The sequence below is a fragment of the Wyeomyia smithii genome, chromosome 2 (genome assembly GCF_029784165.1).
Source record: "Wyeomyia smithii strain HCP4-BCI-WySm-NY-G18 chromosome 2, ASM2978416v1, whole genome shotgun sequence".
NCBI classification, from domain to species: domain Eukaryota; kingdom Metazoa; phylum Arthropoda; class Insecta; order Diptera; family Culicidae; genus Wyeomyia; species Wyeomyia smithii.
The window spans coordinates 82,620,053-82,639,094 of record NC_073695.1 but is presented as its reverse complement, the minus strand read 5'-3'; the positions used below and the strand labels follow the sequence as shown (position 1 = coordinate 82,639,094).

General features: G+C 36.4%; 1 protein-coding gene across 11 annotated transcripts in view; it reads right to left on the bottom strand.

Moving 5' to 3' along the window:
- Nucleotides 1-19,042, bottom strand: part of LOC129724848 (uncharacterized) — a 74,173-nt gene that overhangs the window by 6,837 nt on the left and 48,294 nt on the right. For 9 of the 11 annotated variants that reach the window (XM_055680081.1, XM_055680078.1, XM_055680079.1 and 6 more), the window contains exons 4-7: nt 18,242-18,403; nt 17,783-17,959; nt 16,635-17,146; nt 194-478 (exon numbers count right to left, since the gene is read on the bottom strand). In XM_055680081.1, the coding sequence (XP_055536056.1) occupies nt 458-478; nt 16,635-17,146; nt 17,783-17,959; nt 18,242-18,403 (872 nt within the window). In that variant the 3' untranslated portion in view covers nt 194-457. Of the gene's footprint in view, nt 1-191; nt 479-16,634; nt 17,147-17,782; nt 17,960-18,241; nt 18,404-19,042 lie in introns of those variants that run through there. The other 2 variants (XM_055680087.1, XM_055680088.1) reach the window with 2 other exon arrangements.

Below are 19,042 nucleotides of genomic sequence, written 5' to 3'. Positions count from 1 at the left end.
CATTATATGGAGGTTCATGTTAGCTGGTAAGTCGTGTCTACTTAAATTACTTAATGCATCAATAATCAAGCCTTACAGACAGAGTTATGTATTCTAAATTTTGTACCAAAGCTTTACCCTGCTAATGTAAGCAAACTCTACTCTAGTGACGCCAATTCAACTGAACTATTCTCACCCTCGAACAGGCTTACCTCCTGTGTTTCGTCGACCGACGGCAGCAGATCATCGATCGAGTTCGGCGTCATAGGGCTGGGGGTTGTCAGAATGGGCTTATTCATTGGGCAGGATATCACATCACCAATGATAATATTGGGTTTAATTTTCTGTAGCTGCTGCTGCTCCTGCAATCGTACCAGGTGCTTCTTCATCTCCTGTCGCAGTTCTTTCTGCTGGATTTCCTGCTCGAACCGTCGCATGCTGTAACTCCGAACCGACGACGTAGTGCTGTGAATCGAAGCTAGACTTGGTCTTCGGGAACCTGCACGTGTTTAGCGTATTTTTCAGAGATACGACAAAAAAGAGAAACACAAAACATGGGAAAAGTCCGTTACTGGTATGTTGTGAGATAACCTACAACCATCAATGAAAGGGAAGGTTAGTAGCATGTGAAAACGAACGTACGAAAAAAATAAACCATCATTCGTGATGCTGTGCGGCAGATTCGTGATACGAACTTTTTCTCAAGTAGCGTAAAAGCCACTAAGCATCTATAAACAGCTTTATATGTAGGATCAGGAATATGTGCGTTTCTATGCAAGCAAATTTTCAGCATAGGTAATCAATGTTGAAAATAAGTTTATAAAATTCCTTATTATTCGTACATGCTTTCAACCAATTATGGTAAAATTTTTGTTACGCTTTTGAGCTGTTTTACAAATTATACCGTTCCACTTGAACAAAGCAGAACCCCATTTCAAAACATTCACATAAGCTACAGCAACGGAGCAAAAATATCAATAAGCGGCTGGCTGCAAATGCAATTAGGCAATAGGTTGCGAAATCCTTTCGGGTTATGTAAATTTTAATAATCGAATCGGATGTGATTGAGTTCAACATTCGAAAAAAGTTAAAAGTGCAAAACTGTTCGACTTTGCAGCGAAGAGTGTTAGTTCATGGGATGTGCAGACCAAAGTCTGGAAACCACACACCGCCGGTTGATGTACAAGATGGACTGTGAAGGACCGTGGATGAGTCGGGGAAAAAATCTTCAATAGCAAGATGTAGTGTTACTTGTGCTGAGAAAGTACGGATACACTCAACGAAAAAGCAAATATGATAGTGTATCTTACAATAAAAAAATTGAAGTACGCCTTACGGAGATAGTTCAATAACAAAGTGTTATTGTTTAACAAAGCAGCGGATAAAAATTTTTCTCTTCATATTTGCAGCCGATTTTTCTGAGTGTCGATTATCATACAACTCTTATGCAGTCTAGAAAGCTTTTATTCTTCAGTTTGGATAGCGAAACGTGTCATTCTGAAAAGGAAACATTAGAGCATATTTGCAGCAGCATGTTCGTTGCTTTGCAGTGGCAAAAACATCGGAAAGTACGGGTGAAATCCTGCACTATATGTGCCATTTGCGCAACGTTTAAAATTGGCAGGTAATAATAACAATAACACTTTTGTTTGAAACAGTGGCGATTTATGACTATTCAGGAGAAGTTGAGAGTGTTAGAACGGGAGGTGCTGTTGGTATGTCATGCTTACGTTAAGCTTACAGTAAATTGAATGTAAACAGAACTGAAAGTAAAGAAGAAAGATTATTCGAAGCGTAGAAAAATAAATGTGAAATAGGAAAACAAGCAGAACAACATAACAGTGGAAATGTTACCAAATTCTTCGTATTCATATTTAACGATTCCTAGTGTTCGCCATATTGCTTATATGCATGAAACATCTCTGGAAAATTAATGATTACAACAAGTACCAGCCCTGCTTTTGGTACACCAATCTACTGTTGCACATATAAATGAAAGAATGCAAGAGTTATGACACATGAGATAATATAAATCACAGCTTTGCACATCAGTTTTTCTTATGCATACACATATTTTAAGTACCGGTGCACGTTTGCTCTTGTTTTGAAGGCAAAGTCTTTTCTGAATATTGCCGAAAAATTTTAGGTGTCCACGTTCATTGAAAAACTAGCTGTTGCGTGTTTTTTCACCAATTAAGTTGATTTTTCATTAATCGGAATCGCCATTACAGATATCAAGTTGGCCCCAAAGATGGGATGTTGGCCTCTAAGCATTATCTCGATTCCAGAAATATTTGAATTGTGTGGTTTTAAGCCATTTCAGGATGTTTATCAGAAATTAGAATTTAAATTGAAGTCGAGTAATGGCCTTTGAGCATCATCCCGGTTCCAGAAATCCCTGTATTAGATGGTATTCGATAATTTTTGGCTGTTTCACAGCTGTTATTCAATCTATTTCGTAGAGAGGTTATGATGGTAATTCATTTTATACGGAGTCCGTCTGCTGGTGCATTCCATGGAAAATGGGTAAAAAATTTTTTTTTCAGCATGTCATTTCCGATTTAGCTGAAACTTTTCACAGTTGTTCCTTTCTGATAAAGAGGTCATTTTATGATATCAGTTCTTCATGTAGACTCGCGACTGCTGTCTCAAAAAAGACTATCCAAAATGGTGACTGATGGATAAAATTTTCGATATTAGAAAAACGGCTTGTTTTATTGAAATGGTGTTTTCAGCAAAGTTGTAGGTAATATAGTTGCGGTTATACACTGTAAATTTTTTTTCTGTGTAAAATTTTTCAAATTGTCACAAAATATTAAATATCTCAAAAAGCACCTTTTTCAAAAATCTATTTGTTTACACATTGAAGATGACAATATGTACTACTATCTGTCAAAATGCCTCAATGCAAACTGCCTCAGGCCCAAGTTTAATAGCAAAATCTGCCTCTGTCAGGTCTCTAAAACTGGATTACCTTGATATAAACACCTACTGTCTAAATTGGTTACCTTGTGTGTTCGTCTTATTTTTACAACCTTCTGATAACAGGGTTCGGCGGTGAGTTACGCATATTCAATTCCAACAGGGCCAGTGTAAAAATTATCGATTGTGGTACTGAAACAGCGCGTTGGATTGGAATAATGCTCTCAGTGATAATTTTTAAATTTTAATGTGTAGCTAGAAAAAACCAATCAAAAAAAAGTTCAGAGTGAAAATGTCAAAAGACTCAAACGTTCATAACTTTTTTGTTTCTCATTTTACCATCACCAAATTTTGAAAGATAGTAGTACATATTGTCATCTTCAATGTGTAAAAAAATAGATTTTTGAAAAAGGTATTTTTTGAGATGTTTGATATTTTGTGACAATTTGGAAAACGTGGCACAGAAAAAGAATTTTTTTTTACAGTGTATAAATTTTTTCTAGGCGGCAATTTTGTTACCTATAACTTTGCTAAAGACACCATTTCAATCAAACAAGCCGTTTTTCTAATATCGAAATTTTTATCCATCAGTCACTATTTTGGATAGGCCTTTTTAAGACAGCAGTCACGAGTCTACATGAAAAACTGATATCATAAAATGACCTCTTTATCAGAAAGGAACAACTGTGAAAGGTTTCAGCGAAATCGGAAATGGTCATCAGGAACGATTGTCGAAGTAGCATGGAATGACTCTTAGTTTTTGCTTGAATATGATCTGGGGTTGTACAAAAATAAATATTATTGACGGATTTCGCGCCAAATAAACCCGCGGTTGGCAGCACCCTCTCCGAATTGGTTGAAACTTTTAAAGTGTGAAGACATCACCTAATTAAGCATCTCTGCATACTTACTTTTTTCAAAATTAGTCTAGACTGTCTTCTGAGAATGTCAACGATCATACCATGTTGAAAACACCGGTTCTCGTCCGATCACCGAAGTTAAGCAACATCGGACGCGATTAGTACTTAGATGGGTGTCTTCTGAGAAGGGTGAAACTTTTTTTGCCGATTTTTTGTAAATCAATATAATTCAAAAACGGTAAATTCTACAAAAAAGTGTTCTATAAGTAACTTTTAGGAAATTGTCTGAATTTTCATAAAAAATATGGAAAAAATTATATATCAAGTCCTACACTGAAAAAAATGCAATTTAAACACAAAACATCGATTAAAAAAAATGGTCATCTCCGATTTGGCTAAAAAATTTTTTGGTGAAAGACAACATTGTTGGCTACATTTCGTTCATACATCGCAACTTGAGCATATTTAAGAAAAAAAAATTATTCTCTAAAATAATAAAAAATCTAAAATGCAAACTAAAACCAAGGTATATTATTTTTTTAGTGTAAAACACCTTGATGAATGAAATACTTGTTATGTTGTGTAAATGTGTGATGTCAATAAATTAGGTAAGGTAGTGTTTGAGTGTTGTTTTTGACTCTGGAAGCAAAATCCTGCGTGAAGCACGTGGCCGCTGTAGAACATAGATAACCCAAACGCGGTAGGTAATTTTCTCCCGAGAGGAGTTCTGCTGCTGGTGTTTTGACTGCTGCAATACATGTTTATTCTACCTACAAAATATATGTTTATTCTACGTACGTATCTTTTACTTATTATATCTGTTGTGATATGTATGCACGTAACGAACCTGTTTAAAAGCTTAATAAAATAACAACGCTACTCAATCAACTTATAGCAATTGTGAATAGAAGTTCGACTAAGTTTTGTTATCATGGATCGAAAGGATATATCACGGCTGAAATATTCGAAATGCTGTTCAGCTGTTGTAAGAAGTGCAGCCGTAAGAGGGATGATAAATTAGAAAATGTAAGTTTCATTGTAATATCAGAAGTTTTGACGCATGCTACTGTGGCTGCCCAGCTATTTAAATCAAAATTATTTGATTTCATGAAACAGAAAATTATTTTCTCAAAATTTATTTTTATGTCAGATGGAGCAGCTGCTCATTATAAAAACAAAAAAAAAAATTGCGAGCCTGTGTAATTTCAAATTAGGGCATAAATTAGAAGTAGAGTGGTACTTTTTCGCAACATCACATGGGAAAGGTCCCTGTGACGTAATCGGAGGTACTCTCAAACGAATGGCAAAGAGAACAAGTTTTGCCAGAGATTATGGAAATACTATTAAAACTCAAAGAGAACTTTACGACTGGGCAGTTCAACAAACAGACAAATGTATAACTAAATTAAATTTCTGCTACATATGCAAAGAACAGTACACAAAAATATCAGAGGAACTAGAAGAACTATTCAGTCAAGTAAAACCTATACCCGGAACACAGAAATTTCATAGTTTTGTACCTTTGAGTAATAATCAAATAGCAGTTAAAAGATATTCTAGTTCAGAAGATGACCCAAAAATATTCACTGTATTTAGTAGTGTTAAGAAATAGATGCAATGTGATTATGTTTAAAAATAAAACATTTGAATTATAAAGTTAAAAAATCGATTTTTTCTTCCACATTAACACCATTTTCATAGGTAAATTTATCAGGTACTAGGAACTATCTTTTTTATATCTTCTATAAAGTTGTGTGTTTCGATGATGTGCAAATATATGCACAAAACAAATTGAATTTTAGAGACTACATAGTCTGATACGAAACGATGTATTTCCAAAACAAAAGAAAAATGTCTTCAACAAACGTCGTCAACAAACGAAACTACGTCTACGTTTTGGTCTATTTTTGTCATGTTTTGGAACAAGAAATAGATCGTTCTAAAACCCTCTGTACGCTACCAATAGGTGGGTAAATGTTATATTTTAATTAAATACCTCATTTTTAGCTATTTCCATACAAGCGTTTTGCGAGTGCTGGGGAATAAACAAAACAAAGATTTTTCATGACAATTTACATTTCGTTTTTGTGGCTTTTCTGAAGAAGAAAATGAACAGGTTTGTCGTTTTTGGCTTCAAGGAAACCGACCAGCAAAAGGGGGGATTCTGGAAGACCATAACCGTCAACTACTTGGTTTGCAACCATCAGCCACCAGGATGAAATATATGTTGGCTATTCGTTAATCGCCCTAATTATAGTGGGACTAGAGGAGACCTCAAGAGGCCAAAAAAATGTTCCTCGAAGACACTGAACTGGAAACGTTCAAAATGCAGGCTTGTTTCAATACCCTCAAAACCGAACCCAAGTTTGAAGAACTGCAAGTTTCTGAAAGATTGATGAGACGAAAACGGAAGATAAACGTCTACGCGATCAAATATTTTTCGCTATCCTCCGAAGCCCTACTTGTAGCAGAAATTTTTCGATCATACCAATCCATCCTGAGAAATGTCACTGACGCTCGGGTCAAACCGTCAAATATAAAAAGTCTTGTGGATATAAAGTATCTTCCCAAAGTAATCGTTTAATGTGCGTAAAAATTATCGAATTTCCTTTTGTTAAATATTGAGTTTCATTATAACAAGTCTCATAAACTGATAGTATGGGGTATTGAATTGTTGACAGTGTGACAGATGTCAGCGCTTTAAAACAACAAGATATACAACACCGGTGCGGATAACGAAAAGTTGGTCTATATTAGCTCATCCCAACATGTTGGACATGAGATCTCGTCCTGTCGATGGGCAATATGTAGCCCGAAACCGGTAGACGAAAGGTAATTATTATATTATCCTTTTATATCTGTAAGAGCAATAAGTGTCTTGTCTGATCACTCGTCGTGTTCCGTCTGTGTTCGCGATTATTAAATTGGGTTGTGACCGAGATTTCAAATGAGTAATCATTTTTGCAGGTTGATTACGTAGACATTCAAATGCTCTTAAAAAGACTTATTTGGAGTCGTATTGAACTGATTATTTAGTATTCTACCATTTCCTTATGGTTAGTTTTGGTCTTTAAAAAACCGTTGAGTGGCCAAATAACGTTTTAATTAAACAACCAAAATTCTTACACGATATCCTACTCTCTTATCAAGGGTGATAATAATTCCAAAAAGGTTTTGAATATTGTTATACTAATGTAAACTAGATTTGCTACGCAGTTTATTTTTTTAAAATAAGGCTGATACAAATTTCGAATTCTTTTTATGTCCAAGGTTATCAAACTTAACAAAGGAGGTGGCAAAAAATAAATAACACCGAGACGAAAAAAAAGGAATATGTTTGATAAAAGTTTGTGTGCAAGTTATGACGTTTGTAACTTGCACTCAAATAAATGTTGAAAAATAACACTTTATTATTATTATTATCTGTTTCGCTTGCCTTTTGACGACACTCTCTCTGTCACTGGACTTGTTCATTGCTAAATTAAGCATTAATGCTGTCGGAAAACAAATAAAATGAATAAAACGGTATGAGCTTTTTTTTCTTCCCCTTCCAGTATTCAAGATTTTTGAAGGGGGGGGGGGGGGTGACACAAAATGAAAATAGAATTTGTAACGGCCTAATTCGCATAGCAAATATACTTGACAAAAATGAGCAAAAGGCTTTGCTTTAACGGTAGAAAGCAAACAGTGTTTTAAGCAAATACTTGCTATAGTTTAATAATATAGCATATATATTAGCCGGAAGAGATATTTGCTCAAAAAATTAAGTATTAAATATAGCAAATATTTGCCTCGTTTAGTGCCTGTCTAACACTCAGCTTACTTTTCAACAAACTGAAAGTATTGGATACTCCAATTTCTAATGAAATGTAGCAAGAGCTGGAATCGGTGATTTAGAAGTATTCTAGAAATCAAACACCAGCGGTGATTCAGCTGACTTAACCAAAGTTTTACAGAAGCAAATTACATTATTTTGGCTTAACGGAAAATTATCAGCGGGTCTGAAGCGATTGTTTGACGACATAAATACCCTGAAACCTACTCTTCTGCAAATATTTGCAACGAAAATGGATCGTGAATTTCTGATGTGAACTTGAATAAGGATTTTTTATTCGTTTTTCATGCGAATTGATAATGAAATTGTAAACGATTTTTTTGTACCTGTTACTAATAAATTTTATGTAAAATCTCATTTTTGTTGAGATATTTTCTTTCCATTGCCGGTTCCTGCGAATATTGTGAACCTTGAATAGAACATAATGTAAGGGAAGGGGTGATAAAATGGACACCCTGAGCCATTTCCCAATTTCCTCCACAGTTTAACACTACAACTATGAGTCGATAGTTGGTTAATACAAAAAGGTTAATACAAAAAATGACTAGAAGTACTCAAATATAGTATTTTTCGTAGTTTTCATGAGCACTTTCGAAAGCAGTTTTTTGGGGGTAGTATGGACACGTGTGGGTAAATTGAACATATGGAGGTGGTAATAAGAACACCTTGGGCATGAACATTAATTATCCCTAAACAGATAGTAACATGTTGTTCCATAGTACGTGGTACAGATATGCATTCACCAACAGTTCAATTTTCACCGTTTGTCGTAGAATTAATAACAATATATGACCTTATCCGTAAGAAACTGAGAAACGGCGGAAGCTTTTTTTACGGACACTCCGCATTCAACGGTACGTTTAGCCGCGGTCATCTGTTCATTGGTCCGAGTTTACCTTTGCGTTTTTCTGATATAAACACGAAGCATCTAGATTTTTCAATAAAAATTAGCACAATTTTTTCCCCATCAGCATGGGTCGTTATTCGTTATAATATAATAAAAAAAAAAACGTTATAATATACTGTTTTACACTAGTAAAAAAAACCTTATTTTTGTAGGCCAAAATTAACATCACCACCAGGAATGTACACGTGTTTTTTGTTTTTGTTCATTATTTTGACTGTATCATGTCGCATACTTTATCTCAAATAACTTCTAGTGCCTCTAAGATAAGGTGCCAAAGAAGTTTGTACTATTTTTCAACGTAATAGTCGAGATTCAAACGGGTGTCCATTTTACCACCCCTGTTCATTTAACCCACAATTCCCCTATGTAATAAAATTGCAAAATATTTACTGCGATGTTGGAAAATCTAGAAAACAGTCATAGAAAATATCCCTAGGATGACGAAAATTTCGATAAAAAATTGGTGCAGGGGTGAACTCGGTCTCTGACGAAATGATTGTAACACTTCCTTTTTTTCTTCCCTAACCTACCCTAAGGACGTAGCCGGTACCGTTATCGATCTATACAAAGCAAAAGCTACTGGATTGTTGTAACTAGAAGCTCAACCCTAAATTTAGTAAACTGAGTAGCGTTTGTTTGTTTGTTTGTAGGCTCAAAAAAAAAAATCGATAATACTCGTCGACAAAAGCGAAAAAAATTTCTCCTAAACTGAAAAAAATGGAAGATTAGCTACCTTGGGAGTACGTAAGTTTTCAGAGACTTCAATGAAATTTTCCCGTACGCAAACGTAGGAGCGATAAATGCAGTGAGCAATTACTCGGGCTTTTCGACGCACCTCTATCTATATTAGGGGCACCAAAATTCACAGCAATGGTTGAAAAGTTATAAGCTATAATCTTACTTTTTTCTAGTTTGAGGTCTTGGACAAACCAGTGTAACTTATCGACAGAGCCGAAGGGGATACATTTTTTCTCAAATATCACTGTATTTGTTTCCAAATACGCTGTGATTATTATTTTTCTGCTAGAAAAGCCATCATTTGCCATGTAAATATATTTCGGATTGAATGTATAGATTTCCTGTGAGATCGATTTCCCTCTGATTTTTCTCTTAGGATCTTGAAAATTTATTGTTTTTGTTTCATAAAGGAAAGTCGTGCAAGTGTCCTTTGATACACACCAGTACACTGAGGTCGCTTTTTACGTGTTTTTTTTAACGGATTCCGGAATTTACGCGGATTTTTTTAACGCGGATGCCGGAATTCACGCGTTTTTTCATGCGTTTTTTTTACGCGGCCGTATCCCCCGCGTAAAAAGCGACTTTGTTGTGTATTAGGCACCTTTTAACCACTCGGTCGAAAGTGACTTTAGTGTACTTATTAATAAATGTTTTTTCGAGAGGAATCAACATGGGAACAGTTTTTTAGAAAACACAGTTGAGTAGTGATCAATTTCATCTCATTCACTAGTATTTTTATTTGAGTGAAACTTTGTATTTGTTTTGTGTGTTCTAACACATGATTTTTCACAAGTTTCAAGACCATTTTGACTCAAGCCATTAGGAGAGTATCAGTTTTAGAAGGTGAAATCATTGGCAAATTGGAGCGCCAAAAATGTAATCTCTACAAAAATGTTATTTGTGAACCGGTCTTGTTATGCTCCTCAAGTAAAAAGAGTAGAGTGAATGTTCACCGTTGATTTTTTACCTAGCATGAGCGTTGCGTATAACAAATTTTTTGCACTAAACTTCCTCATTTTGTTTTGTGCTGTGTTTCCGCCGTTCGCAGAAAAATAATACACTTGCTGTTACATCACAGCTAAGCGAAACAAGAGTGGTGAATCACTCTTGTGAGAATACACAGAAGTACACAGCGGTGATCATTGCTGAGATAAATTCGAAAGCATTCGAAGGGCAACCATGTGTGACAGGTAGCTGGTTGGATTTTCCCCTCATTTGACACAGTAAAAGCACTAAAGTGAGCTCAGTTGTGTAGTTATTGAGCGAATTGTCCTTTCGTATGGAAAAGATTACATCAGTTTATTATCTCTCTGGAGAGATATTTCAGTGGTGTTTTTTTGCAAGCTACTCAAATACACACGATTTGCTAGAGCAGTTGTTTTTGCAGTGAAAGATATTCTACTACACACTAGTGATTCTTTAAGGGGAAATGACAAGCCTGCTGTGAACGATATATAATTTTTCTCTTTTTTGTCAAATTTCGATTTTAATTTTCTTATATGTTTTTAAGTTTTCAAAACTTGCAAATAAAATAGAAATTATTTTTCGATTTTTTGGAGAAGTTTTATAGGGGAACTGCTCCATTATTCATCTTATTATGCCGATATTCACGAAAAATGCACATGTTAAACACCAGATTTTCACGAAATCATTGAACAAATAAACTAAACATGCTTACGTGCTTACGTGCTCTTATGGAATCGTTAAGCATTGTATATTTAGTAAAATTAGCTAGATTTATCCTGAATTTTGTGAAACAATCCATTTTTCACAACGCTTCCATATCCATCTCAAAACTTGAATAAATGCTCAATTATTCATCTCACGACGCCCCCATATTCATCTGTCAATCATGAACTGAATCACACTTTCATGAATGAACGTAGCCGCAGCCCGTCGTAGTAGGTTACCTAGATATCCGCTGCAGTTGTTTACGTGCAAAATTGGTAACCTAGGCAACCACTACAGTGCTGAAGATTTATGTCAATTACGTCGGAATAATTCAACATTTTCAGTATGATTTTTTCGTATTATAAGAAACTGATTTGGCAACTTTTGGTTTACTTCAACGTAGTGAAAACAGATGAAAATAGATACAATTGAAATTTAGGAGCTGTAGAAATCCATCACATATATTTCTGCTAATTCAAGCTTGTTTTTGGAAATTTGAGGTGAACATTTTAGAAATCAAAGTATTCTAGTGTAGTGAGTGATTTCTTTTAGTGATTAAATTAATTTTGTGATTAAAATTAAAATAAAAAGTGGTCCGCTAGTGATGAAAAAAACTTTGGTTGGCTGCTGAACGAGTCTCGTTGTAGCCGTATAGAACAATGCGCGGATTTTATTTTCTGAGGTAGGTGATTGAACAAAATGAGTTTTCGAGTGCAGATGCCCGACTATACTATCAAATTCAGTGCTTTTAAGTGAGTTTTTGAGGATTATACTTTATGGGGAATCTAAAGTGAACTAATAAGAATCCATTCCATGGATTAGCAGATTGGTTTAAGAAGAAAATATGCGTTTTTTCCTGTTTTCAATTGTGTTTTCATGTTGTATGAGATGAATATATGGGCTTAGATGAATAATGGAGCAGTTCCACTACATTCTTGTAGTTTATAAATTTTTATGTTAATTTTACATTTCGACTGCACATAAAAACATAAAGGAAATGAAAAGTTTTCTTGAAAAATCGCGAAAACTACTACGCCTAGAGTGTGTCTATTGATTTAAGTTACATAAAAAATGTTGTCTGTTGTTACAACATATAATTACAAATTTAATTATGTACAAAAATTTGTTCTTCAAAAAAAAACTGAAAACAACTTTTGCTCTTGGAACAAGTTTAAAAAGCTTCTAAAAGACATTAATTTCACGTGGTTAAAAATCTTAAGCAGTCAAAAAAAGGTTTGTTTGCAGATTATGTTTTAATTTATTTTTACTAATTTTAATAATTTTCAAAGAATTCACCTACTCAAACACATACATCGTTATTGAAAGCCCTTAGTCAAAATGGTTTGAATATCTATAGAAAAAAAATGTGTACGCTAAACTAACAGTTCCTGTAAATGCTTCGAAATCACAAATTTACGACCTGAGAATTAGCGTCGCTTAATACCGAAATAACAAATTAATGGGGTGATGCCCACCACTGAAACGTTGTCACCAGAAATTACCAAAATTTGGATATATTTCGCCAAATTTCAATCGAAGGAGTTTTTTTCTTCACTGAATAACAGTTTGACCAGATCTTTACAGTATGAAGCATTTTTAGTCTAAAAATTGGTTTGTAAACTGTTTGGTTGGAGAAAAGAAGCTCTAGGCTTATGAGGAAAAATGATCAATTGAATTTTCGAAGCATTAAGAGAAATTTTCACTTTTGCGTGTGAGAAAGAAAAATGCCTTCGCTTTTCTGCAATTGACTGGATACGAAGACTTTCTTTTACGGAAATGCTCGTGTCATCACAGAACAATGCCGTTGAGCATCCTGTAGGTTACTTAAGAAGATGTGAATATGTTGTACAGAATTGGACCCAGGATTGATCCTTGAGGCACACCTGCTTTGACAGGATTAATTTAAATGAGAATTGTCTCTGGTAGACAACCTGTAGATTTCGCGCGCGGTATTTTGACTGCGCTCAGTGTGACTATCTTAATACAGCGCTCTATCGGTTATTTGAGCTGGTACCAGTAGTTTGCGTAGTTTGCGTTCGGCGTGCGGTTGTTGCGTTTTACGAAATCCATTCGTTTCTAGGTAAATTTGAACTAAGTTCACGGCATTAAACGCGAAGTTTGGTGTGATACAGACTGTTAACGATTGGTAGGTTGCCGAAGATAACTAGATCGTGGCGCGGATCTATTAATATCGTCTCCTGGTGACCGGTTGCCCAGATATCGTGCGCGAATTTGTGTAGAAAAGATCGCACCATCAACCTCGATGGATCCAGATCAATTCCTTTCCACTAACACTAATTTCTTCCTTTGATACTTGTGGATGATGCAGAGGATTCCTCGGTCTCTAGTTGCAACAAGTATTAAACTAACACTCCCGATATCCCTTCCTCTATTGATCTGCATTGGGCGTGGCCAGCTTCGTTATTGACCAGTGAAAAGAAAGATCACCAGGAATTGTACACTGAAAATGGCTTACTACTGTTGCAGGCAACACACGGGCGATCAAATATGCTATGCTATGCTATGTCTCTGGTAGACAACCTATAGATTTCGATCAGATAAATGTTTTTCCAAAATTTTAATTAAATAACAATTAGGAAATGACAAACAACTATTTCGCAATCAAATGTTAAACTTTCGAACGCTTTTTATATCTAGAAGACTAATTCCAGTAGAATAACCTTCACATTTGTTGATACGAGCTATTTTATAAGTAACTCTGAACAATTGATAAATTATTTTATTACAATTCTGAAGCAATTCATGAAAATTTAAACAACAAAAAAATATAGTGTTTTCAGTGAATTGTTTAGTTAAAATATCAAAAATCCTATCATTACCAGGTGCTTTCATGTTTCTGAATCTTCAAATAATCGATCTTATCTCAATTGAGTTCGTTTTAATTACTTCTGTGGGCAAAAAATCATGAGTATAAATCAGGGCCGGCGTCACACTATTATCCCGAGTGGGTAGTGAGAAATAAAAAAGGTTCGGGGTGACAGAGGCGTAGCCATGGAGGAGGGCGACCTACTGATACCTGCAAAAAAATTTTCAAAAAATCGACAACGCATCAACAATAGAGTGCCAATGGAATGTATGATAAAAATTTAATTTTCGAGTTCCGTTCTGTAGTGAGATTTACATTAAAAAAATGGCTTTTTTCAGCAGGGGGACATTGGACGAGTTCGCCAACGTGGGTACCACATCAGCCACAGCCGCATCTTCTTGGGGAAGTTGATGTGTGAAATGAACTTCACCTCGGAGCTGACCTCCTTCGTGGGTATACGAAGTGCCCTGCCAGTCGTTGTCATCCGGGGTGAGATAGGTCTCGACGAATATCACCACCACCATATTGTGATTCGCTGGAAAAATCGACTTAACCATTTTATTCAGCCGCTGCCGTTGCGACATTAACGGCCGTCCGGAATCGGACTTTTTTTCGATGCTTTGATTATTGTCCAGTAGTACCAAGATGTTGTAGATGCCGGAACGGGCATATCCGGTGTCCTTTTGTCGCACCGTTCTTCAAACGCGCTCACTTCTGAACGGAGTAACTTCACTGTTTTCGCCATCACAGTTATAGTTCGAGTCAATTTTTTTCTACTGACTCATGACTCACTATGATTGATGCTAATAAGTGGTTCCTTGTGAAAAAGACGGTCGAAAAACTGAAACATAGACCGCGTTGAGGCTCTACTTGCCGAGCTCAAATTTTGACCGGAAATTATTTCAAGGAGACAGAACTTTAGGAAGTAAAAAAAATTAAAAGTCGATTTTTGTTGGAACCCTAATCAGCAATCAAAATATGTTGAAAATAAAAGTTATTCAGGTTGGTGCAAAATACAAAATAAATTGTGTTAATTTCTTGCGTGGTTGTATGTTATTAAGTTTCGAACATAGAAAATATTAAATTTTTTGGTATTGTTCGTTAATTCCGTGTGGGTAAGTACCCACAGGCATATTTTCCGAGTGGGTACTACTACCCATACTACCCACATCAACCGCCGGTCCTGGTATAAATTCAATTGTATTGGCGAGTGATTTAATCTTCAATTAGACTCATAAAATTTAACTTTCAATCATGAACATTCTCAAACTGCTGACCAAATCTTTGAGGTTTTGTGACAAGGGTTAATTATCCCTTGAATATGTGGCTGTTATTATAATCCTTCTAATAGCGCGAGATGATCAGAATTCAATTGGTATGTAAATAATGATTATAGATTGAAAAAAAGTTTCATTAAGGCAGTCCTGCTGCGTAGTTTATCGATGGAGAAGGGTCAATTTTCTGTGATTCATCGATTCGAGACAGTTCCTGTATTACCTTTATGTTGTTCACTGCTAACTTACTTGATGAAAATACCTTTTACTGATAGCTAAATTATTTCTGTGCATATTAGAGCTCTTCAGCATCACCTTGCTCAGAAGTAACAATCTCAATAATACCAACTGTAAAAAAATTACCCATTGGTTTCTTAGCAACACTAAGTTCTTTAATCAACGCGAGGAAGACAATTTATCAGACTCACGATTGATCCTGTGATGTTCCGGGTGGAAGAACCGGTGTCACTGTTTTCGAGAAAAAGGAAAAAAGCGTACTCCGATAATTTGTACTGGTTCAAAGTAGTTTGAATATCGAACAATGGATTGAGTGTTGAGCAACGTGCACCGGATTTTGTTTTTGCTTTATGACGCTTCTGATACGCTGTCTTGCTTCGGTCGGAATAGGCCAATACGGCCAATGTTGGAGCTGGAGCAGCACAGTATATCAGCGGCGTAGCTGCATAAAAACCAATTTCCCGGCAGTACAGACAATCCGTTCTGAATGTTTACAATGTGAACAAGTGGATACATAATAACAAAAATATAACGTCAATAATACAGAACGAAATCAATTCAACGCAGCACTCCAAAATGGATGATAAAAGAAAGGATGATCTGTATGCTTCGAGAAGAGTCGACAACGAACCACTGTACAGTTACATAAAATGAAAACGACAAGCAAATACAACACACAGTCATAGATGAGTTTAGTAGCAAATATCGAACACATCGAACAACATCATAGTAAACAACTCGCTACACAGTTTACTGTGGGGCAGGAAGGGAACATTCGGTTGGGAGAGGGGTACTAGGAGTAGTAACGGCAGCTGAGCATCCGCCGGCCGGTCGTATACTTTGAGGTGCTCCGTCGATTGGGGTCGAGTCTAAATTCGGTTAGTTAGTTAGGGACTAGTTGTGTATTCCAGAATAGTTCAACAGACTAAAAGATATGTTATCGTTGATTGTACCTGACTTTCGCAATTGGGGTGAGATTTGGCACGAAAAGTGTTTTTTAAGGAATTTTTGTTTGTTTTAGTCTGCTCGTGAATTGATTGCAGAGATTATCACTGCAAAGGATTAAACATATTTTTTTTTGCATTCAAAAGTAAATTAAGTTTGCTGTTCGAAGGTTGTTGGGTGAAGTTTTTTTTTAAGAAAAGAAAGATTAAATTTATCAACTTTAAGATAGAATTGAAAACTAATCAAAATAGAAAAGTGGGCATAACACAGTAGGTAACAACGATTTTTTATCTTTTTGGCACATAACCCCCAAAGACAACCACCCAGAACAATATCATCAGGTAAGTGACGGGGCAGCGGGGTACGAAAGTGTTGGTTTGTGTTTTTTTTTCTCCAGGATAATGGGATAAATGGGTGAGAAGTGAAGGTGTATGTTTACCGCGACATTTGCCACCTCACTAGCGGGCGTTGGCAGCGCTCCCAACTCAATGCTATCGTTTTCATAGCTGTAATGATTAAATCCAGTGTCGTTCTCTTCGTCGTAACTGGAATCGTCATTACTGGACGCGGTTTTGGAGGTTTTGCAAAATTTCGACAACAATTTGTTGTGATTTCTGAGCGCCGGAATGTCCAGATAGAGCAACTGTTTCTGATGCTCCAGCTGGCGCTCGAGATATTTGGTCATATTGTCATCGCTCAGATGGTCGCTCGGATGCTGCGAATGGTTTGGTGTGGTGGATCTACTACTTCTAATCGCAGATATGTGACATGATACAAGCAATATGGCGGCAGATCTAGCCGCACCTGTACGCGAGGTTGACACCAAGACCCCTTTGGAGCCGTGCAAGGGAGCACTCGACGGCCGTCGATTGCCATAGGAACCGATGGAGCCGCTAGATCGTTGGCTGGAACGCGATGATGGTCTTGCCGACTGTATTGTCAATGGAATCCCTGTGGTTAAGTGTTAGTTCGTGGTGGTTTTACGGTTTTTTATGACGTGTTTTGTTATTTGGTATGTTATTTATCGTTAGTATGACGTAGATCCAAGAGGAGAAGATAGAATAGAAAAAAAGATAAGCGTATGTACCGGGTTAGAATAAAAGATTTATTCTGCGTCACTAGTTATTATTGTTAAATAATTGCAGTTATCATATTCAAGAGGAAAGAGATCATGCAAATGATGGAAAGTATGTAGATCTATTTTGTTTGGTCTATGATAGAATAAAACTACTAAAATAAATGACAGAACAACTAAACAAAGGGCTTTCCGCAGTCGTACATTTCAAAACATTTTACGAAATTACGAAGAAATTTATCTGAGTTTGATTTAGATGCCAAATTAATAAATTTTTTTCTACAGAAAATGGTACCATTAAACTACCAAAGCTTTGTATGCATCACCCAAATTGGCTCAGCTGACCCGACGCAAGAAAAAAAATGTACAACTGCTACGTGAGCCCCCGGAAACGAATGTACATGGCAGCTTCCTCTTCTATACAAATCATACAAAAAATGGTTTTTGAAAAGAAGAGATATACAAAGAAAACGAGAACAGTCGGAAGTCGGGTTTGGCCCCATCCCACCTACCTGTATCACTATTGTACAAAATTGGAGGCGCAAGGTTGGCATCGCCGAAATGTCGAGGTCGAGGGTATTTCGTTTTGCTAAATAAATGCAGCACCATGCAAATGAGACCGGCTAGCACGGCAATGCCACTGGTGACACCAAATAGTGTTGGAAGATCCGCAGTTATTACAGCCAAATCTAAAACGAAACCGAACGTCGGAAGAAAAACCGAAAACGGATTAATTCTAGAACCTGGCGATATACAGGGTAGATTGGATAAAGCATGCAATGATTTTACGAACGGAAGGATTAGTAAGGATTTGGCTCGTTGAACCACCGTAAAGTAAATGCAACGGCTTCAACCGTTTTGGTAGTGTTGGGATTTGTTTATTGCATGTTTTTCCTGCATCATCGATTGGATTGAAATCGGTCATGGTTGAACCCGAATCGATACACACCTCTCAGGAGACTATTACTCACCTTGGGTGCAGAAGACACGCTTGGTTGGCTTGGAATAGCTGACGGAGTGGAAACCGGGAGCACACTGGCAGATGGCGTTGTGACTGATTTGCACGCAGAGAGCGTGCTCGTCGTTGTAGATGCAGGTCTGATCGTAGAAACATTGTTCCCCTAACTTTTTGGCTGCAGGCACGATGCCAAACCAAATGGTGATGATTCGGTGCAGATAAAATAGAAGAATAAAAAGCTCGATTAGAGTTACTGTTGCCTTCGATTCCTTTTCTATGTCTAGTAGGATTGATTGATATTCTAAAACTTTGGCGGATATAAGACAACGTACGATAACACTAGCAGCAATAGCATAGCGTAGCATATGGGTTATTTGATAACCGTAAACTGGGGTGACTTTGATCAGCGGGGTGACTTCGATTACTCTACCTGTTTTTTTGAATTTGTGATAAAAAAAACGTTCGTAGAGCTTGAGATTTGTCGTTTAGATATGTCTACTTTGCTACTATTCATGCATTTCCTGCTATTTTTCTTAACGACAACCCAAGACGTCACATAACATGCAACTTTGGACCATTAAATAAGTTATATTCCACGTGGACTAGTTTTTGGTGATTTAGGACACCCTTCCCTCTCAATGGACAATCGTTCATACATATTCATAACATTTTGTATAAATCTTGGACATTCGCCTACATAAACTGTTTACGTAGATTGTGAAAAGCTTCCAAATTGCTTTTCTGAAGTGATTAAAGTCACCTCGGAATGATGATTGATGTAAAAATTTTAAAGTATATGGGTCATTCCATACGA